General features: G+C 36.0%; 1 protein-coding gene across 10 annotated transcripts in view; it reads right to left on the reverse strand.

Moving 5' to 3' along the window:
• The window catches only part of PDE1C (phosphodiesterase 1C), a 593,630-nt gene that overhangs the window by 131,013 nt on the left and 440,987 nt on the right, over nucleotides 1-21,630 (reverse strand). For all 10 annotated transcript variants that reach the window (XR_001719169.4, XR_010158831.1, XM_003318247.6 and 7 more), the window contains 2 exons: nucleotides 8,081-8,181; nucleotides 5,412-5,540 (listed from right to left, as the gene is read on the reverse strand). Coding sequence is in view for 8 of the 10 variants with exons in the window: in XM_003318247.6 (XP_003318295.2) it covers nucleotides 5,412-5,540; nucleotides 8,081-8,181 (230 nt within the window). In the remaining 2 variants the exon portion in view is untranslated. The remainder of the gene's footprint in view (nucleotides 1-5,411; nucleotides 5,541-8,080; nucleotides 8,182-21,630) is intronic.

The raw sequence follows: 21,630 nt of genomic DNA on the forward strand, positions 1-21,630 counted from the left end.
CAAAGTTGTCAAATTTATTGAGATAAAGTTGTTTGTAACATTTTCTTATGTATTTCATATGTATAGGATATACTGTTGGTACTTTGTGTTCTCTCCTTTTTATTGACCAGTCTAGGTAGAAGGTTGTCAATCATGTTGCTCTTTTCAAATAACAGCTTGAGCTTTCTTAATTTTTTCTGTTTATTTTTTCTATTTTATTGATTTTTCCTCTTATCATTACTAATTTCTTCTATCTACTTTGAATTTACATTACTGTTTTGTTCTAGCTTCCTGAAGTCATTGTGTTTGGAACTTTTTTCTTTCCTACTATGAACATTTATAGCTGATAATTTCCTCTAGGCACTGTTTTAATAGTATTGCACACATTTTTAATATATTGCATTTTCATTCTTGATAAATTTGAAATGTTTCCTACTTTCCTCTGATTACTTTTTGATCCACAAATGATTTAGAAGAATGTTGTTTAATTTTCAAATATACAGGATTTTCCTAGATATCTTATTGATCTCTAATTTAAATCCATTAAGGTCAAAGAACATACTCTTTAAGCTTATGATATTTTAAAATTATTAAAACTTATTTTAAAATGTCTCAGCATGTGTACTTGAAAAGAATATGTATATTGCAGTTGTTGCATGGTGTTCTATAAATATTAACTAAGGCAAAGTGGCTGATGTTGTTCAAATCCTCTTAGGTCCTTAGTGATATTTTTGTCCAGTTTGTCTATCAACTGCTGACGCAAGAATGTTAAAACCTCCTATGATTGTGAAAATATATATTTCTCCTTTTTCTCCTATCAATTTTTACATTTTATGTTTTGGAAGTCTACAGTTACCTAATAGTTATTTATGACTGTTGTATCTTTCTGATGACACTCTTATTATCAGAAAATCTCCTTTCTCTTTCACAATATCCTTTTACTTGCAGTTCATTTCAGCTAATATTAATAACACCACTGCATTCTACTTATTCTTACTGTTTGGTACATCTTACATACTTTTACTCTGAACCTTTTTGTGTATTTATATTTAAAGTGTATCTCTTGTACAATTGCAGTTGGAGCTTGCCTTTTTATCAATTCTAATAACCTTTTCCTTTTAAGTAGAATGTTTAGTCCTTTAATATTTAATGTAATTATTAATATAGTTGCATTTGGGTCTAGCATGTTATTATTTGTTTTCTAATTATCACCTTTGCTTTTTTCCCTTTGCATTAACTTTTCTGCTTGAGATATTTTTTGTATTATTTATTTTTTAAATCAATTTTAATTTATCTACTGCTAAATGGTCAATTTAAATTTATCTTTTGATAAATAGGTAAACTTTAACAATCTTTAGCTATTATGGTTAATCTTTTTAGTGGTTGCTTGGGGATTACAACATACATCTTTAATTTTCTGTCTACTGTATAACTTTATGTAACATGTAAAAATCCTGCAACAGTATAGGTCCATTTATTAACATTACCTGGTCTTTATGTTATCATTGTCACATGTATTACACCTCTCTACATACAAACCTCATGAGATGGTGTTGTAATTTTTGCTTCAAATGGTCAAATGCACAATTTAAATAAGTGAAGAAAAATGGTATTTTACATTTACCCAGATATTTATCAGTTTATTCTTTTCTAAAAGTCTGATTTCACTATATCATTTTCCTTCCAATAAATATTTAGATTTATTAATCTAAAAATTAATAAAATATAAAATAACAAAATAATATTTTTGAAACTACCTTAAAGAAAGCTCTAAAGAAATTTCTTTAGCATCCCTTATAACGCAGCTCCATTAGTGACACATTCCTGTTGTTTTCTATTATCTGAAAATAATTTTATTTCATCTTCATCCTTGAAGTTCATGTTCACAGGATGTAGCATCCTGTGTTGGCTTTTTGTTTTCTTTTTAGTACTTTAAATAAATTATTCTATTGTTTTCTGGCCTCTATAGTTTCTGATGAATAGTCTACTGTGATTCAACTTGTTCTCCTAAGTGTAATTTGCCATTTTTCTTTATTTTATCTTTGCCTCTCAGCAGTTTGACTATAATATGTGCCTCGGTGTTCTTTTCATCAAATTTATCCTGTTTTAGGTTTGCTGAGTTTCTTGAATCTGTATATTTATATGTTTGGCAATATTTGGAAACTGTTCAGTCATTATTTCTTCAAATTATTTTTCTTTCCCATTCTCTCTCTTTTCTCTCCTTCTGAGACTCAAATTGCCCTTATGTTTGCTCATATAAAATTATCCCACATGTCCCTAACTTCTACTCATTTAAAACAGCTTTTTCCTCTTACTTTTTCAAATCAAATAATTTCCAACTTTGAAACCTGAAAAATGAATTTTTAAAAGTCACTGTTTCCTTCTTCTGTCTTCTCTATCATGCACTAAGCCTATGTAGCAAATTCTAAATGTAGACATTTTGTTTTTCAGTTCTAAAATTTGTTTTTAATTTATATTTTCATTTTACTCATAAACCTTATAACAAAATAATATTTTTGAAACTACCTTAAAGAAAGTTCTAAAGAAATTTCTTTAGCATCCCTTATAACACAGCTCCATTAGTGACACACTCCTGTTGTTTTCTATTACCTGAAAATAATTTTATACACAAGCACATTTTTCATTATCTCACTGAGCATAGAAATAATAATTGTTTTAAAAGTCCAAAGTCCTCATCTGATAATTCTAACAATGGCTTATCCTAGAGTGTGTATCTATTGATTGTCTTTTCCCTTACTAAGAAATCACATTTTCCTGATCTTTATATGTCACTTAGATTGTATCCTGAACATTATGGATATAAGTTGTAGGGAATCTGGGTTCTGTTATATTGCTCTGAAGATTGTTGATGTTTTGTTTTAGCAGGCAATTAACTTGTTTATACTCAAAATACAAACTCTGTATAGGTTCAGTAAGCAATACATCAGATATCACTGGACACAAGGAGGGAAACATCACACACTGGGGCTTGTCAGGGGGTCAGGGGCTAGGGAAGGCATAGCATTAGGAGAAATACCTAATGTAGATGATGGGTTGATGGGTGCAGCAAACCACCATGGCACATGTATAAACCTGCACTTTCTGCACACGTATCCCAGAACTTAAAATATAATAAAAAAAAATTTTTAAAAGGTTTGAAAAAAATAATAAAAGGTGGCCAGGCACAGTTGCTCATGCCTGTAATCCCAGAACTTTGGGAGGCGAAGGCTAGTGGGTCATTTGAGGTAAGGAGTTCGAGACCAGCCTGACCAACATGGTGAAACACTGTCTCTATTAAAAATACAAAAAAATTAGCCGGGCCTGGTAGTGCATGCCTGTAGTCCCAGCTACTTGTGAGACTGAGGCAGGAGAATCGCTTGAATCTGGGAAGCGAAGGTTGCAGTGAGCCGAGATCATGCCACTGCACTCCAGTCTAGGTGACAGAGTGAGACTCTGTCTCAAAATAATAATAATAATAAAAGGTTTAAATATGGCAGACAACAGCTTCACACATATTCAGATACATCATGGTTTTGAAGAATTTGTGTGAGGACTTATTTAGATATTTAGATTGTGTATAATCCTGGCTTCCTGACAATCTAGTAAAGTGTTCTAAAGCTTGCATAATTGCCTCTTAACATATTTTCCAAACATACGCATGCTACTTCTGTTATACATACTTTTACTTTTCTTTTTTTTTCTTTTTTTTTTTTTGAGACGGAGTCTCGCTCTGTCACCCAGGCTCTGTTCTGTCCAATGGAATAGAACAGAGGCCTCAGAAATAATAGCACACATATACAACCATCTGATCTTTGAAAAGCCTGACAAAAACAAGCTATGGGGAAAGGATTCCCTATATAATAAATGGTGTTGGGAAAACTGGCTAGCCATATGCAAAAAACTGAAACTGGACCCCTTCCTTATACCTTATACAAAAATTAACTCAAGATGGATTAAAGACTTAAAGTAAGACCTAAAACCATAAAAACCCTAGAAGACAACCTAGGCAATAGCATTCAGGATATAGGTATGGGCAAAGACTTCTTGACTAAAACACCAAAAGCAATGGCAACAACAGCCAAAATTGACAAATGGGATGTAATTAAACTAAAGAGCTTCTGCACAGCAAAAGAAACTATCATCAGAGTGAATGGGCAACCTACATGATGGGGGAAAATTTTTGTAATCAAACCTTTTATTATAACTTTTACCAATAGTAAAATTGGATAGAAGGTTCCTTTTTTCCTGAAGTGGTGCAATGATTAATTGAATTGCTCTGCATTTTTCAGATGCTGGCTGAGTCTAGCATGTTCCAATAAAATTTAAGTCAAATATTCCCATATGTTTTAATAAACTAAAGCTACATGGAAACTCTTAGCCACTCTTAATAAAAATCAGCCTCTCAGATTGTTCAGTAAAGTTTATTTCTCTAAATCCTTGAAAGATGGTGAGCACACAAACACCCAATAAACAGCTGATTATTTAATTAAAATATGAGGACTATTTGAGTCACAACGGATTCAGAGTTTTGTAAGGATTTAGATGATCTCTGCCTGCAGGGTTTGAAGTACCTTAACCTATATTTATAGCTACGATGATTTATTGGCTTGCTATATATGACACAAAGTGTGCTAAGCATTTTAAAATGATTATGTCATTTATCATAATCTATCCCAATTGCAGAATAAATGTTACTATCTATTTTCAAGAAATTAAAATTTTAAAGATGTAAAGATATTGAGTCACTTCCCGAATGTCATACAGCTAGTAAGTGACTGAGTCCATATTCAAAACACAGGTATGTGCCTAAATCCAAACACACAATGTCTGTCATTCATGAAACAGAATTAAGTGTACATAATTTTTTTAAGTGTCCAATAATTTCCTTAGAAAATGTCAAAAGATTGATAAGAAGTCCAAATCAAATATAGGGTGAAAAACACATGTTATTAAATAAGAGATAAAATTCAGATTTAAGGAATTCAGATAAAAGCAACACAAGTTTCCTAAGGTTAAAAAAAAAAAAGCAAATATATCCAAAGTGTCCTCAGTTGAACACTGTTAGAAGTGATTTTTCAAACTTTCTTCTTTGAGAATTTTTAGGACAATATTGAATTATTTAACTCAAACTGGTTTCACTTCCCAATTCATCAATAAAAAGCAATGTAAAGATGGCAAAATAAAGTAGTTGGAACTTAATCATAACATTCCATAGCCTTTATTTATAAATATTTGAATATCTGTATAAAGAAAAAAGAGAAATAAGACATACATACCTACACAAAGAGAGGGTGAGAGTGAGAGAAAGAGAGAGAGAAAGCAACACGAATCAACATTTTAAGCAAGGTGTTCTTTTCTCAAAAACAGCATACTTCATCCAACTTCAAAGTTCCTTCCCTGGCCTACAAATCTCTCTCTTTTCTCATCCTTACCTCCAGTCATCCTTTGAGAGGTTAATCAAAATATTCATTTCCTCGTCATCTTGCAGAAGGCGATAAGCTGCACTTAAATGGTGATTCTCCAGTACAGATCTGTCATTATACAGAATAGCTGGATCAGACCTGAACAGAAAGCCAAGCAAAATTCAGAATGTTAAACAGTTGTGATTTACTTGGGTAATTCTAACAGGCTAGAATGCACCACCACTTTTTTCCATGTTTAGAAATTATCTTTGTCCCCATGCCAGTTATGTGAACCAAAAGCTCAACTAACACTACAAATCATCAATAGATGAATGTAGGGTATGCTATATCAGTACATGTGTGGGCAGGAAATATGTGACATCCAGCCTGAGAACTCTCTCAAAACTGTTTTACAACCAGATCTCAATTACCTATATTAGTTGCAAAGGTGTTTTTTTAAAAATATGGGTCATGTCAAACTTCTTTATATTTTCTGGAATGACATTTATTTTTATTTTATTCAATGAATGCACTGGTTTATTTATTTTAGTTGTAATTTTCAGAACACATATCACCTGGTGGGTACTATCTATAAGCTGCCTCTGATAGTGGCTTGATCTTAACATTTTTCCATGCAAAAGCCACATGTGGAAAATTGAGAATAAAGAATATAAAGATTATAATGTCAGTTTTTAGTCCCTATCTCAAAGACCATACTAGAGCTGAATGTCACTAAACACAGGACTGTATAATATTTTAAGATCTTAAATTTAATGAAAGCTTAGATTATTTGTTTCTCACCAAGGAAGCTGAGTTTCAGAGACTTAAAAAAACTTGTTAGAGCCCTTTGGTGGCCAAGTGGCAGGGCTGGGATGAAGGCAAGATCTTCTGACAGTTGGGCCAGTGCTTCCCCATGATAACTTCCACCTGCCATTGGCCAAACTTTGGGCTGTATCTATCATACCTTGAAACTGTTAGGCTTAAAATTTTATTCATCAAAGGATTAAGGGCCTGGTCACAGACTTTGTTTTCTGAACAGGGATCACACAGGCTGAGAAGCTTTGGATAAAGTTCTGTTGAACAGGGCCAATGTTTAAATTTCATTCCAAACCAAGCTTAACTGAACACATTGGAATTTTCCCACTCCTATGGAGATAACGCAGAACATTCAAATCCCGAGGTGAAAGATCTGCTGTTACATCTGTTGAGTAAGTTACATACCAACTGATGTATATTTCGTGACACTCTTTGCCACCTCCTGTAATAAAGCCATTCTCCTCTGTGTTGGGACTGGTTTTGATCCTCGTCTCCAGGCAAGACCCACATATGTTCAACCCACCTCTCTTCCTTGGGCAGGTGCTATTCACCATGGTCTCTGTCCTCAGAGCAAAGGTTCCACCCACAGACATACATTAAACAGTGCTACTCTATGGAATTCCCTGTATTAAAGGGAATTCTGTTCCCTTGGAACACAACCACAAAAAGCTGCTTTTCTGCGGCTGAGACTAAGTGAGGAGGCAAGAAGGTGGAACTGAAGCAAGTAGCTGAAGTTCTTTTGTCTGCTTCCATTCAATTAAAATTCTCCTTCTGAACAGAGATCAGACAATATTGTCTTCTTTTGTGTATACTGTAATCAAGTGTTGAGTTCATTAAATACATGTAGATTGATTTAATGAACACAAACCTATCTAGAGTGTGCACCTGCTTTTTCAAGTGAAATCAGCAAGTATTTATTTGGTGTTAAACTCTCATCCCTCCCTGCTACATTCTTTCTCTTTGACTTACCACCTTTCCCCATACCCTAGCTCCTTTTGATTACTATGTCAAGGATAATGAACTAACTCTACTGTCAGACTCTCTCCAGTTCCACATCATTGTCTTAAGAGAGGGCAAGTTCTTAGGCTAGGAGAGGGCAAGGAAAGTTTTATCCTAAGTAGAAATGACAATTGACTGGTGCTATTGCCTGGAATTCTGTGCTGAGAGGAATACTCAGAATAAACCCACAGTTTAGTAAGAAAAAGTACCCAAATCAATTAACAGTATCTGTTACAGGTCAGGAGGTTCCGAGTGGGGCACTTGGACCCATATTTAATATCTCCGACGGGAGGTTTGTGTTTACCTGTGCAGTCCATTAGGAAGGATGCACAGGTTGCTCACGGTGAAAGTAGCCTACAGGAGACAAACTTACTCCCGGGGCCCTGTGCCAGGGAGTGGTGCAAGCACTAAACAGAGCAGATACGAAATCAGAGAGGATGAGAAGAGATCTCATCAGAATCCCAGAGATCAGAGGGTAAGATTGGTCAATGTTGTTAATGTCAACAAAAACACTCTAATCCTCACTGTCCTTATTCTTTTCCTTTATGTGTCATCTGGGCCTTTATGTAAACTGCCCCATTTCCTGTTAGAAGTAGGTAAAGTATGTACAGAACATACATAAACAAATAGCGAACATTAGAATAGAGAAGAAAAAGATATCTATATGAGATCTGAACAAAATAGGAGAATTAGGAGCAGATGGCTTCTTAAACTCTAAGTCTTGATTGAAGCTGACCAGACTGATCTCTCATTTAGAGGTTCATTGTTTCAGAAATTCAAAATAGGAAACCTATGCAAAAGAAAGGTGACTAACACCTTTCTGATTTCTAAAACTGTCTCTCTGACCCCTCTTGCCTCTCTTCCAAACATTTAAACACCCTCACCGAGTCTGAATGTGGAAATTGTTGGTGGTTCCGGTATGCTCGTAGTCATGGATGGCAGCTGAGAAGATTATAGCAAAGATCTCCAGCTCCGTCAGCCAGTTCTGAAAGGAGATTACAGAGCAATCAGATAATCTGTTTCTTTCTCAAAGTCTTCAGCTTGCTGACAACACACCCACAGTGCTGCCTTTCTACCCTGCAGCTGGTAAGCTATTGCCAAACACAAGTTTTCTGAGAGACAGAAATAAGTTATTTTCCTGTGAAGAGACTTGGAGACTTGTGATTTGTTAACAATGTGTTCAGCAAGGTTGAATAAGCTAAGTAGTAGTTTTATCTTTTTCAAGAAATCAAAGAGAATGAACACGAAGACTTGAAAAGCCCTCACTGCATCCTCCCCCGACTTCCAAATAAAGTTCCTAGGTAGACACACACACACACACACACATACACACATAAAAAAATTTAGAAATTTGAATGCAATACCAAGAATGAAGAGTAATAGAAAACCTAACGTCTGATTATAGGAGGATACCCACTAGGAAGTGGGTAGAGACAGATGGAAAAATACTTGGCTTTCTGCTCTATGCATGCTGATGATGTTTGAAAGGACTTCTTCCCATCCACACCATCAACATTGGCTGTGGGTCAGTGGTTCACAAAATGTGTTCCTTGGACATGCAGATGGTGTCAGCTGGGAGCTTGTTAGAAATGCTGGCAAATTCTTCAGCCCCACCCCAATCCCACTGGATCAGAAACTCTAGGTTGTGGCCCAGAAATCTGTGCTTTACCAAGCCATCTAGATAGTTCTGATGCACACTAGAGTTTGAAAACTACTGCTGTGTTTCAAGCTTCCTTAACTGACTTCCATTTAACGGACTCTGTGGATTTACTTCCTATCGCTTCTGTAAACCATCCTGCCCCATGCTCACACGACAGAATATGCCTGACTCAGGCCACCTTCTCATATCCTTTGCTCACTTTTGCTACTAGTTAAATTCATGCTTACATGATTCAGTATGGTTTATTCTAAACCACATTTTAATAAATTGTATTTGTTATTATAATTATGTAATTAAATATGACACAAACCAATAAAATATGGACACAAAATTGGAGTTGTTATTTCTGTAGAACCTAAGTTTAATGCTTTGGACAGTCACTAAAAGAACTGCTATCAAAATATGTGTGACAACTGTGAAAGAGCAGAAAATATTTATAGAAAAGTTAGAGAGCTTCTGCACTCAGTTTGCTTCATGCACATCTTTAAGTTCCCACTTAACTTTAAAGAGATGAGACTAGAAATCTTAGATAGGGGCAGGGTTGATGTAAGACAAATGTGAGTATGCAAATTGGTGAACTCGTAAAAGTCCTGTGGTCTGAATTAAAGATCAGTGCATAAAATAGATTTATATGATTTAAGTTAACGCAAAATGAGTTAAAATGAACATTTAAGTGTTTCTAATTTCCCACTTAAGCCATATCTTTCAATTAACTACTAATTTTGGAGAATTATTGCCTTCTTTAAAAATTGGTAAGGGGAAAATAAACAAATGACATAGAACTTATGAAAAATACTTCAGAGTGAGCATAAACTTAACTCATGAAAAAAGAAACCACTATACTTTTGAAAATGATTCCTAACAGAATCCAGCAAGAAATGTCAGGAAGCTTTCTGGCATCTTCAATAATATACCTCAAAAACACAAATTGAGGTACATGGAACAGAAAGTCAAAGAGAAAACAGACTAAGATGAAAATCAACAAAATGAGATGAAAAAAAGATGGGCAAGATAAGGAAAGATTGCAAGAAAAATCAAAGCTGCAAAACCCCTTGTAAAGGCAGCAAAGAGCCTCCTCATCAGCCTCTTCATTGTCTCGGGGGGCCCACCATGTGGCAGGCACTATGCTAGGTGCTTTTATATAGAAACTTATATAACTCTCACAGCTCTGTAATCATAGGTACTGTTGCTATCCCCACTTGACAGATAAGGAAACAAGCCAGGGGTAGGTGCAGGACTCACTCAAGGTCACACAGCCAGTCATCTGACAAGCCACACACCACGCCTGCAGAATTCTCACTCATAATCTTACATTGTATTTTCTTTGGATCATTGTTCATGTGTTTATTCAATTTTGCATAAAATTATATAGGCATAAATTTATATTGCACATTTTTCTTGATATTATCCATACATATATTACATATGCAGTTTTTTTTTCCATTTTGGCATTGTCTTTCTTTTCTTCCCCAATATTTTGTCCCCACCCATCTGTCCCTGGTTCCCTCTACCTCCTCTCCCACATATATCTCTTATTCTAAGGTCACGTAAAGTTAATTTCACTTTTTAAAATAAGATTATGAATGGGAGACAGTGTAACATCTCAATGAATCCTAGTCACAGAACATCAGCCCAGGCAGCAGAAAGCATCTAAATAACAGTATAATTACAGTTCTCACATTACAACCATAGTAATGCTTCCCTCCTTACCCAAATAATTGAACAAAATCCTATCTTAGATATAACCTACTTCTATTAAACCAAAAACAATGAATGACTAAACAGGCATTCAACAACAACAACAATAAAAAACAAAACCATTGTCTTTAAAACTCATTTTACCACCTTAGTTTTTCAACAAACGCCATGCATGCTTAGAATCAGTTATGCTGCTTTGGGGATAAGAAGAAAGAAAAGTGATATCTGGGAGAAACAGCTTCACAGAGGAGAGATGTTTAAGATGGGCCTTGAAAATTTGACAGAGAAAGAAATGAAGGTGGGCATTTTCAGAAGAATGAACTAAATGAGCAAGTCCCAGCAGCAAAAGCATGTCCACCTCAGGTAAGAAAATGATGCCCTTGACTGGAGCGGGAGAGAAGGCTCATTGAGGCCCTATGAGGTCAGGCATTAGAAAACACAGTGAGCGAGGAATGTAAACCAGATTCAGCAGGCAGTGAAGTTCACATGCAAGAGAGTCATACCATCAGCTCCCCACTTCAGGAAGGATATTTGGACAGGAAGAGAGAAGGGAGATATAAAAGCAGGGTTTTTTTTGTTTTCGTTTTGTTTTTGTTTTTGTTTTTGTTTTAAACAGGGTCTCACTCTGTTGCCTGGGCTGGAGTATAGTGGTGCAATCTTGGCTCACTGCAACCTCTGCCCCCAGGGCTCAAGCAACCCTCCCACCTCAGCCTCCCAAGTAAGGGCTGGGACCATAGGCACCCACTGCCATGCCCAGCTTTTTTTTTTTTTTTTTTTTTTTGTATTTTTAGTAGAGATGGGAGTCTCACCATGTCGCCCAGGCTGGTCTCTAACTTCTGAGCTCAAGCAATCCACCCATCTGGGCCTCCCAAAATTCTGGGATTATAGGCGTGAGCAACTGTGCCTGGCTAAAAGCTGTATTTTTAGATTGAAAAGTTCATATAGGATGTACAGACAGTGTGGAGGTAGAAGCCATATGAATTAGCAATTATCTGAATTTTGGAAGTGGTAGGAGGACCAGATGAGGTTGCAGTTAAGGAGAACAATACGTTAGATGACCTCAACACTCCTAGCCTCACTGAGTGGCTAATAAACCCCTCAGGTGATATTAGATAGCATCATTAACAGAAACAGAGAAAGTGGGAGAAGCTATTTTGGAGGAAATTGAACTTCCTATTTTAATATACCTCAGATTTCCTTGCCTCTTCCAAATTAACTACTGTGAACCCAGAAGGTTTTATGTCAACCCATAAGAAGTCAGAAATTAAAGTCCCACTGGTATTTTATTCCAGAATTACCAATTGGTAGCAAGGTACAAGTCACAGATGCTATGAGTATTTTCCTATCTACAAAATATGAGTGTCACAACTAGTTCATTTGAAAGGATGCTTTGACAAGTGGTAATTGGGGACCTTGAGTTTTGCTGTGTATGACTCAAGAAAGCAAGCCACTTGCTCCTGCATATAGGGGCAGATGAGGAGACATGGGGTACAACAGAGCAGAGGAAACCTGAAGGGAAAGGACATGGCCGATTTCTCATTGTTAGAGGAGATACTACAAGCAAGTTGTGACTTTTCTATGTGAATGATAGAGTTTCTTTAGTAATCTGTTAGTTTTCCATGCTACCTTAACAAATGCTCAGTCTTGGAGGCTTAAAGAACACTTCCGGGCCTGGCGCGGTGCCTCACGCTTATAATCCCAGCACTTTGGGAGGCCAAGGTGGGTGGATCACCTGAGGTCAGGAGTTCAAGACCAGACTGGCAAACATTGTGAAACCCCATCTCTACTAAAAATACAAAAATCAGCCAGGTGTGCTGGCGGGCGCCTGTAATCTCAGCTACTCAGGAGGCTGAGGCAGGAGAATCACTTGAACCCAGGAGGCAGAGGTTGCAGTGAGCTGAGATCGCACCACTGCACTCCAGCCTGGGTGACAGAGCGAGACTCCCTCTGTCTAAAAAAAAAAAAAAAAAAAAAAAACTTCCGTTTATTGGCACGCAGTTCTGCCAGTCAGAAGCCCAGCCCAGTGTGGATGGGTTCTCTGGTCAGGGTATCCCAAGGCTGACATCAAGGTTGGGAAAGGTTTCCTTTCTGGTGGCTCTGGGGGAAAATCTGCTCCCAAGAGTATTCAGGGCACTGGCAGAATTCATTTCCTTCTAACCTTTTCCACAGTTTCCCTCTTCACCTTCAAGCTGGCAATGACTGTTGGGTCCTTCTCACACTTCAAACCTCTGACTTTGGCCATATCTCCTTGACTTTGATGAACTTGTGTGATTACATTGGGCCCACCTGGAAAATCCAGGCTAATCTCCCTATTTAAATTCTTCTGATTGTTAACCTTAATTGCATCTGCAAAATCCCTTTTATAATCCAATGTAACATATTAATAAACACATGTGACACCAGAGAACAAAGGTCGCAGGAGCCAAATGTCTACCAATTACAACCCCAATAAAATTATTTGGCACTCTTCAAACAAAATGTAATTTTGATATCCTTAGTCTTTCCTGTTAATACATTGATATTATGTATTAATATGTTAATAATATGACATTATGGTAATGTCATAAACGACCAAAAATAAATAAATAAATAAATAAAAAATAAAAATAAAAAAATAAAAAAATAATAAAAAATAAAAAATAAATAAAAATAACATATGCAGCTTCTCCTTTCTGGAAAAAAAAAAAATACAAAGGGAAAATTACTGGCACCTTGCTTGACAAAAGCAAGGAAAATGGCCAAGGGATAGCTTTGGAGTTTGAAATCTTTTCACCTAAATCAAAAGTACACTAGAGCTTAGAGTCTAATGAACATCTGTTCAATCAATAGATAGCTCTTCAATTTATTTCTGTCTAAGGATTTTCTCTTGGAAATGAGCAAAATAATTCTGAAAGGATCCAAGTATCTTCTAGGCACTTAAGTTAAACAATAATGAGTAATACAAACAGATTACAATGTTTTACATTTACAAAGTATTACTGTTGATGTTGAAGCCCAGACACCACTTTATCAATGGGTTGTTTTGATTCTCTACGTGTCTTACAATTTATAACACTGAAATGATTTAAAGCCTTTTCTCCCTCTTGGTTTGTAATGAAAGGTTAGAGTAACAGTATGTTCTCCATTCATCAGAATGCTCCCCACTGTTTTTGTAAGCTCACAATCAAAGAAGTTTGTTTTGAGCTGCATTTCAAAGAGAGAGTAGGTAGGAAATAGTTTCTATATTTAAGAATCATTCTAAATATGGTCTGAATCGATCATGGAAATTCAACGGCAAATGAGAAATGAGCTCATTTAAGAAAGCATGCAGTAAATCATGATCACTGCTATGATACAACATTTATGTTAATGATAACTTGTATTGGCATAAATGCTGGGTGTTTTTGGTGAGAGCTGAAGAAGCTGTGCATGATTCACTTTTATGTCCCCAGAGTACACTCTGCACAATAAGTGTGTTGAATAGATGAGTTCAAAATGCATTTTTGCATCCATTTTCATCCTCATCACAATACCTGGAAATAAGTGCACATGAGGATACTGAGGTGTAAGAATATAAGAGGCTTTTTTTTTTTTTTTTGCCAAAGGCATATTGTAGAAGCATGCCTAATATTTAAATGCATGGCCTCTGAAGTCAGAGCTGGGACCGAATTCTGGCTCCCGTACTGTACTCAGTTGCTCGGGCTGCCATAACAAAATAACACGGGCTGGGTAGCTTAAACAACGGAAATTTATTTTCTCACGTTTCTGGAGGAGAAAAGTCCAAAATCAAGGTGTCAGCAGGACTGTTTTCTCCTGAGACCTCTCTCCTTGCCTTGCAGACAGCTATATTCTCTCTGTATCCTCACAATGGACCCTTCTACCTGCAAGTGCATGTCTGTGTTCTAATCTCCTCTTTCTCTAAGAACACCAGTCATAATGGATTAGAGCCCATCCATACGACTTTATTTTACCTTAATACCTCTTCAAAGGCCATCTCTCCAAATACAGTCCCATTCTGAGGTCCTGCGGACTAGGATGTCAATATATGAATCGATGAGAAATACAATTTAGCCCATATAGCTACTTTGTAATAGAATAATTTTAATTTCTATGAATTAGAGATTTATCTTCCTTAAAATAAGAATAATATTACTTGTAATGGGAATCACTTTTGATTGCCCAACTGCCCTTTTTTTCCTTACTAACAATGTCTCTGATTTTGTTTGAGATGGCAGTGTGTCAGACTTCCCTATATACCGCAGTGGCCATGAGACACAGTTCTGGCCAATAAAACAGAAGTGAAAGTTGCTGGTTCGGATTTCTGGATAGCTCTTTAAAAGTGGGCAGATTTATTTGGTTTCCAACTTTTGTGCTTTGTATTCTGCCTTATCTTCTTACCTGGATTTGCAAAGGTACATCAGCCATTTTACAAGCATAAGGACAAGAGCTACAGTCAAAGAGGTGGGAAGGACACTGAGAAGACTGTTGCTGATGAAGAGCTGCCATGCCCTCCCTAGAAGTCTCTTTGGACAGACCACACAAATACAGAGGACACCCACACCCCTGACCCATCTAACCCACCTGGACATTCACTTACAAATATGTTCCAACAACCAAACTTCACTAGACATTTTGAGGGAAAAAAGCCAATAGTGTAAGAAGATTCTCATAAACAAATAGCATATTCCCCATCAGTTAAAAGAGATAATTCTATTTTTAAAAAGACTTTTAAAGGAAGTTTTCAAAACGTGTAGGTACATTCATAAATATGTAAGTTTGCTAAGACATTAGCACATTCAAAGGGCAAAAAAAGAGGAGTTCCTGAAATTAAAAATATTGCTAACTAAAAATATTAAATAAACAGGTTGAATAACTAGAAGGACATATCGGAAGTCCAAACTGATAATGTGGAAGAAAGAGTTGAGGACATCTCTCAGGAGGTATCATTAAAATACTGAAAGACTGGAAAACATGGGAGAAGCTAAGAGGTATGAAGATGCATTCAGAAGGTCTAAGAGAGGTGCCAGAAGCAGACAGAAGAGAAAACAGACAGGGAGAAATAAATAAATAACAGAGTGTTTGGCTTTCTTCTTTCCAAGCATATAGTAGGATTAGACTTTCTGGCCCCTTTATGGTTGGGGGGACTGTGTGAGTCATTTTGGCCAGTGAGTTGTGAGCAGAAGTGATGAGCAGAGTTTCTGAGCCATAGAATTTAAATACAGATATAGGAAGACCAGAGCCCCTTTCTCTCTACCATAATGCCTGACAACACTCAGGAGGGTGGCTGTTTAGAAAACCTAGGCCCTTGGAGTGAGAATGACACAGGCAGATTCTTTAACTTACTGTTACGGGAAGTGAAAAAAAGCAGATATTATTTCTAAACCATTGAGATTTGGGGATTGTTTGATCCTGTAGCAAAATATAGCCTACCCTAAGGAAAACACTCCAAATGAATGAAACCCTTAGGAGTGAAGAAGATGCATTCTCCCACTAATATGTTACCTTATGTTATTTTTAAGAAAGTCTATATATAAGGTCATACAATTAAAAGGCAATCACAAGTTTTGAAATATTCACATATATAACAAGTGTTGCTAGTCATGATTACTTATGTTTAGTAATAATAATAACTATCATTTACTAATATTCTACTGTATGCTAGGCATTAGGTAATCATTTTTATTAAGAATATTGAGAAATTCAACATTTTCTCAGCAAAATATTAAGTTCTCAGGAATGGAGATGTTATAACCAAAGAAAATAAAAGTGGTTATTACATAAGGAAAATGTTTAATTTACTAGTATTAACAATAAAAAGTAAAAACACACACATATGAAACTTTAGTGGGAAAATATTGCTATGCAAGGAGGCTAACCAGAATATCATTTACAGTAGTGAAAAAAAATTTTAACTGTTTAAGTGATAGAATAACCCAATAATGAACTATTAAGATTTTCTTTTTTTTTTTTTTTTGAGACGGAGTCTCGCTGTGTCTCCCAGGTTGGAGTGCAGTGGCGCGATCTCGGCTCACTGCAAGCTCCGCCTCCCAGGTTCATGCCATTCTCCTGCCTCAGCCTCCCAAGTAGCTGGGACTACAGGCGCCCGCCAACACGCCCGGCTAATTTTTTGTATTTTTAGTAGAAACGGGGTTTCACCGTGTTAGCCAAGATGGTCTCGATCTCCTGACCTCGTGATCCGCCCGTCTCGGCCTCCCAAAGTGCTAGGATTACAGGCGTGAGCCACCGCGCCCGGCCTAAGATTTTCTTATAATAAATATATAATGACCTAGGGAAACTATCATAATATATGATGTATTGACTATATATATATATACTATATATATAGACTATATGTATATTGACTATTGACTATATACATTTATGATTTATTGACTATATATAGACTATATATATACGTAAACAGCCTATATACATATAGAGTGAGAGAGAGTCAGGATCACAGTATTAGAGACTTATTTATCCTGCTTGTTTCAATAAATCCCAGTATTATAGACTTATTTATCCTATTTGTTTCAATAAATAGGACATTGGCCATATATATAGCCAATGGTACAATAATGTACAATGTACAGTAATGGTACAATATCCTATAATATCCTATATTATAATATAGAATATATTATATATCCTATAACTTTAATAATATAAATAATATAAAGTTATATCATAGGATATATGATATAATATAATGTTACAATATCCTGTAATGTTATATCCAATATCCTAAAATGTTCACAGCTCACTTTACCTAAGTAATGGTCTCATAGAGAAGTAATTTTACAAATAACATTTAAACAATGTTTAACTGTTTAAGTGATAGGATGACCCAATAAGGGTCCATAAGATGATCCCACTACTGGGATGACCCACTAGTGTTAACAAACAAAAACTTCAAACAATACAGATATAAAGTTCCCTTTGGCCATTACTTCAGGATGAGAATCTCCCCAGAGGTAACCACTATCTTCAATTTACTCTTTATCTTTTTAGATGTTTTTCAATATACTCTCATATATATCTATGTGTATATACATGTGCTATGTTTAATAATATACATCATGTAGAACATATTTTTCTACAACTTTTTAAACTGAATAATACATCTTGAATTTTAGTCATAGAAATCTATGGTATTCCAGAGTTCTAACTCCCTATTGATAGGTATATACTCCGTAATTGTTCACTATGGCAAACATTGCTACAATGAATCTGATTGTATAGGCCTCCCTGGGTACACTTGGAAGTGCTGGAGGATTGGTATGTATATTTTTCCTTATAGCAATCACTGCAAAATTGTTTTCTTATATGACTATACCAATTTACCCTCAGATGAGCAGTATATGAGAACATAATTTCTTCTCAATCAGTGGTTCTCAACCTGGGACAATTGCCCCTCCAACCAGTGGTTTATTTGGCAAGGTCTGGAGACATTATTGGTTGTCATAACTGGAGTGGGGAGTAGTGCTACTGGCATCTCGTGACTACAGGTCAGGCATACTGCTACACCACAATGCATAGAAAAGCAACAAAGAATTATCTGGCCCCAAATGTCAATAGTGCTGAGGTTGAGAAACCCTGCTCTACATCCTAACCAACAGTTAATAGTATCACACTTTCAACATTTTTGCCCATAGGTATATAATGGATTAAAACTGTATATGTTTATATATCCTTAGATACTAATGAATGGTACATCTTTTCATATTTCTTTTATTGATTAAACATATTACCTTTTCTGTTAATTGCCTGCTCATATTGTTTGACTGAATTTGTGTTATTTTCCTGATTCATTTATACAATCTGGATCTTAATCTATGTTCTCTATGTATTTTCTCCAAATGCTTACTTCATTAATTTGTTTATGATGCTTTTTATCCTACGAAAGCTTTTAACTTTAATGTATTCAAATTAATCAATATTTTGTTGTATAACTCTTGTGTTTAAAAGCTTAATTTTAAAAAGAATGTCTTTTTTCAAGGCCATAAACATATTCTCATTTTTTCTTCTAATATGATCAAATTTTTACTTTTGTATTTACATCTTTAATTCATTTGTCAGATTTTTTGGGGGTGAATGACTCGAAGTAGAGTGAAAGCATTCTCTTTTTTCTAAATAAATAACTGTAGCCAAAACATTTTTTAAACTGGGTGATTTTCCCTATTAAGTTGTCTATAGTCATGTCTTCATGTTCTCACCTGCAATTTTTTTTCTTCATTATACTCTAGTCAGTGTTCCATTCTCACCAAACCACTGAGATGACTCATGTCAAGGTCAACAATGACTTCCATGTTGCCAGAGTGAATGGTCATTTCTCTGTCCTTATCTTACTTGACCATCGGCATGTCCCATGCAATGCACCACTCTCTTCTTGAAGCATTCTCTTTCCATGGCTTCCGTGGCCCCAAACTCCCTTGGTTTATACCCCATGTCACTGGCCACTCTTTTTTAGTTTCTATTGTTGGCTCTAATTCTTTCCCTTCATTTTGATCTTTGGAGTGTTCCAGGACTCACTTCAGAGCCCCTTCTAACTATCTATTCACTCTGTCTTTAGATAATCCCATCTAGTTCCATGTCTTCTTATACTATTGATATGCCCAAGACTACCTAATCTACATGTTTATCCCTGATCTCCCCTGGAACTCTAGCACCCTTTTTCTTCCTGCTTGGCCTCTGTAAATGGATGTCTACTACGGATCTTAAACTCTACATGTCTAAATCAGAATTCTTGATCCCCTGTCCTCCAAAACTTGGTTTGCCACCAGGCATTCTTGTCAACTGTTTATCAAACCAAGAATCTAAGATGTATTCTCGATTCCCCTCTTTAATGTTCCAAATCCTATTCACCACAGCAGTCCTTTGAACTCTGTCTCAGAAACAGCATTTTCTTCTCTCCATCCCAGCAGCATCCTTCCTAGTCCAAACTATCAGCATCTCTTCACTAGACTTCTGCAGGATTTTCCTAGCAGGCGGCCTTAAAATCCATTCACCACAGTAATCCTTTTTGAATCTTTATCAGGTCACATCACTTCCCTGTCTAAAACCCTGTAGTGGCTTCCTACTGACTGCACTTAGGATAAAATTGGAATTCATTAGTGTGGCCTGTAAAGCCAGACCTGATCTAGCTCCTGCTTCTTCCTCAGCCTCATAATGCACCACTGTCCCCATCATGTGCTGTTCCCACCAGGCTTGCCTTACTTCTGCTCCTTGAATGTAGCAAAGTTATTCTCTCACAGGACTCTTGTACTAAAACCCTGCACTAACTCTGTGGTCACACTCTTCTTTCACTCTTAGCATGGCTGAAGCCAAAAAACACAATTATCTCAGCTTAAATACTATCTCCAGAGAGAGTCCTTTCCTGACTATGTAATAAAACACCCAGCTTTCCCTGGGTAGGTCCTCTATTTTAATTCTCTACAGAGTATTAATAACATTTTCTTGATTGCTTCCCATTGGTCTCTTCTATCTGTAACTTCACACCAGAATGTTAAGTTCTACAAGAGTACTGATACCCTCTTAACTTGTCCATTATCTTAGTCCATTTGGGTAGCTGTAACTGAATGCTATAGGCTGGGTGACTTATAAACAACAGAAATTTATTTCTCACAGTTCTGGAGGCTAGGAAGCTTAAGATACTGAATGCCATAGGCCGGGTGACTTATAAACAACAGAAATTTATTTCTCACAGTTCTGGAGGCTAGGAAGCTTAAGATCAAGGCGCTGGTAGATTTGGCATCAGGTGAGGGCCTGCTTCTGGATTTATAGATGACTGTGTCCTCACATGGCAGAAGAGGGAAGGGAACTCATTTTTATAAAGGCACTAATCCCATTCACGACAGCTCCACGCTCATGACCTGGTCACCTCCCCTAGGCCCCACTACCTAATACCATCACATTGGAAGTTAGGATTTCAACAGAGGAATTTGGGAGAACGCAAACATTCAGTCTATAGCATCCCATAATAAAGGACCCAGCATATAAGTTCTCAATAAACATTTGGGTTTATTTTTTGAAACTCTAATCAATTCTATTGATATATTTGCCTATTTTTTCACAAACAGCACATGCTCAGCTTCAGTATGTATTGTAATATCTAAGAGAGTAAGAACTATTCCCTATTAGATTGTTCTTTTACAAAATTGTCTTTTCTAAGGTTGTGAAATACCTATTTTACATGAATTTCAGATTCAGATTATCATGTTTCATATTAAAATCCTTGAAACTTTGAATAGTATTGCTTTGAATTTATAGATTACTTTGAGGGAAACTGACATCTATATAGTACTGAGGTTTCACTCACATTAAAAACATGATGCCTTTTCCATTTATTTAAAGATCATTTTTGTGCCCTTTGATTTAGTTTGTTTCCTTTTTATTGTTTTTGAGGCTCTTTATAGGTGATTCATATACTTTTTAAAAACTGTTGGGAATGTACATTTTTCTATTACACTCGTTAATTTCCAGTGCATAGGAGAGCTCTTTTGTCTAGACCTATCGAGGTATTTTATTTGATCTAAAAGGGCTTTATTTTATTTTCTAAAGGAGATGATCACATTATTTCACAGAACATATCTTCAACTTTTGAAGATATCATATTGCATACTGCATTCTTGAGGCTGAGACTTCCAGAAAAATGCCAAGTAGGAGTATTAATGTGGGTATCCCTGTCTTGCTCCATGTATTCACGGAACCATCATTCGATATGATGCTTGCTCTAAATGTTTGGTAAAAATCTTTTATTGAGTTAAAAATGTTCCCTTTATAATCTTGTTATAACTTTAAAGATAGTGTTTTAAATACTATTTTTAAGAAATCAGCTTTATAATAAGGAAGAACTGAAAAAATGACCATAGGTTTTACGAAAATTCTGCAACGTTTTAACAATAATGCCTAATTGTTGAGCTTCCTTTATGAGGCAGAGTACTTAATATTTTTGATACTTTATTCCTAACCATCAGAGCACTTCTACAAAGTGGAATATTTTTCACCATTTTAAAAAAATGAGGAAGTCTTCGCTCAGAGACTCAAGTAATTTATCATAGGTCACGATATCTAGTAAGCAATTAGGCAGGGATTTAT

This window comes from Pan troglodytes, chromosome 6, assembly GCF_028858775.2.
Source record: "Pan troglodytes isolate AG18354 chromosome 6, NHGRI_mPanTro3-v2.0_pri, whole genome shotgun sequence".
Classification (NCBI taxonomy): Eukaryota; Metazoa; Chordata; class Mammalia; order Primates; family Hominidae; genus Pan; species Pan troglodytes.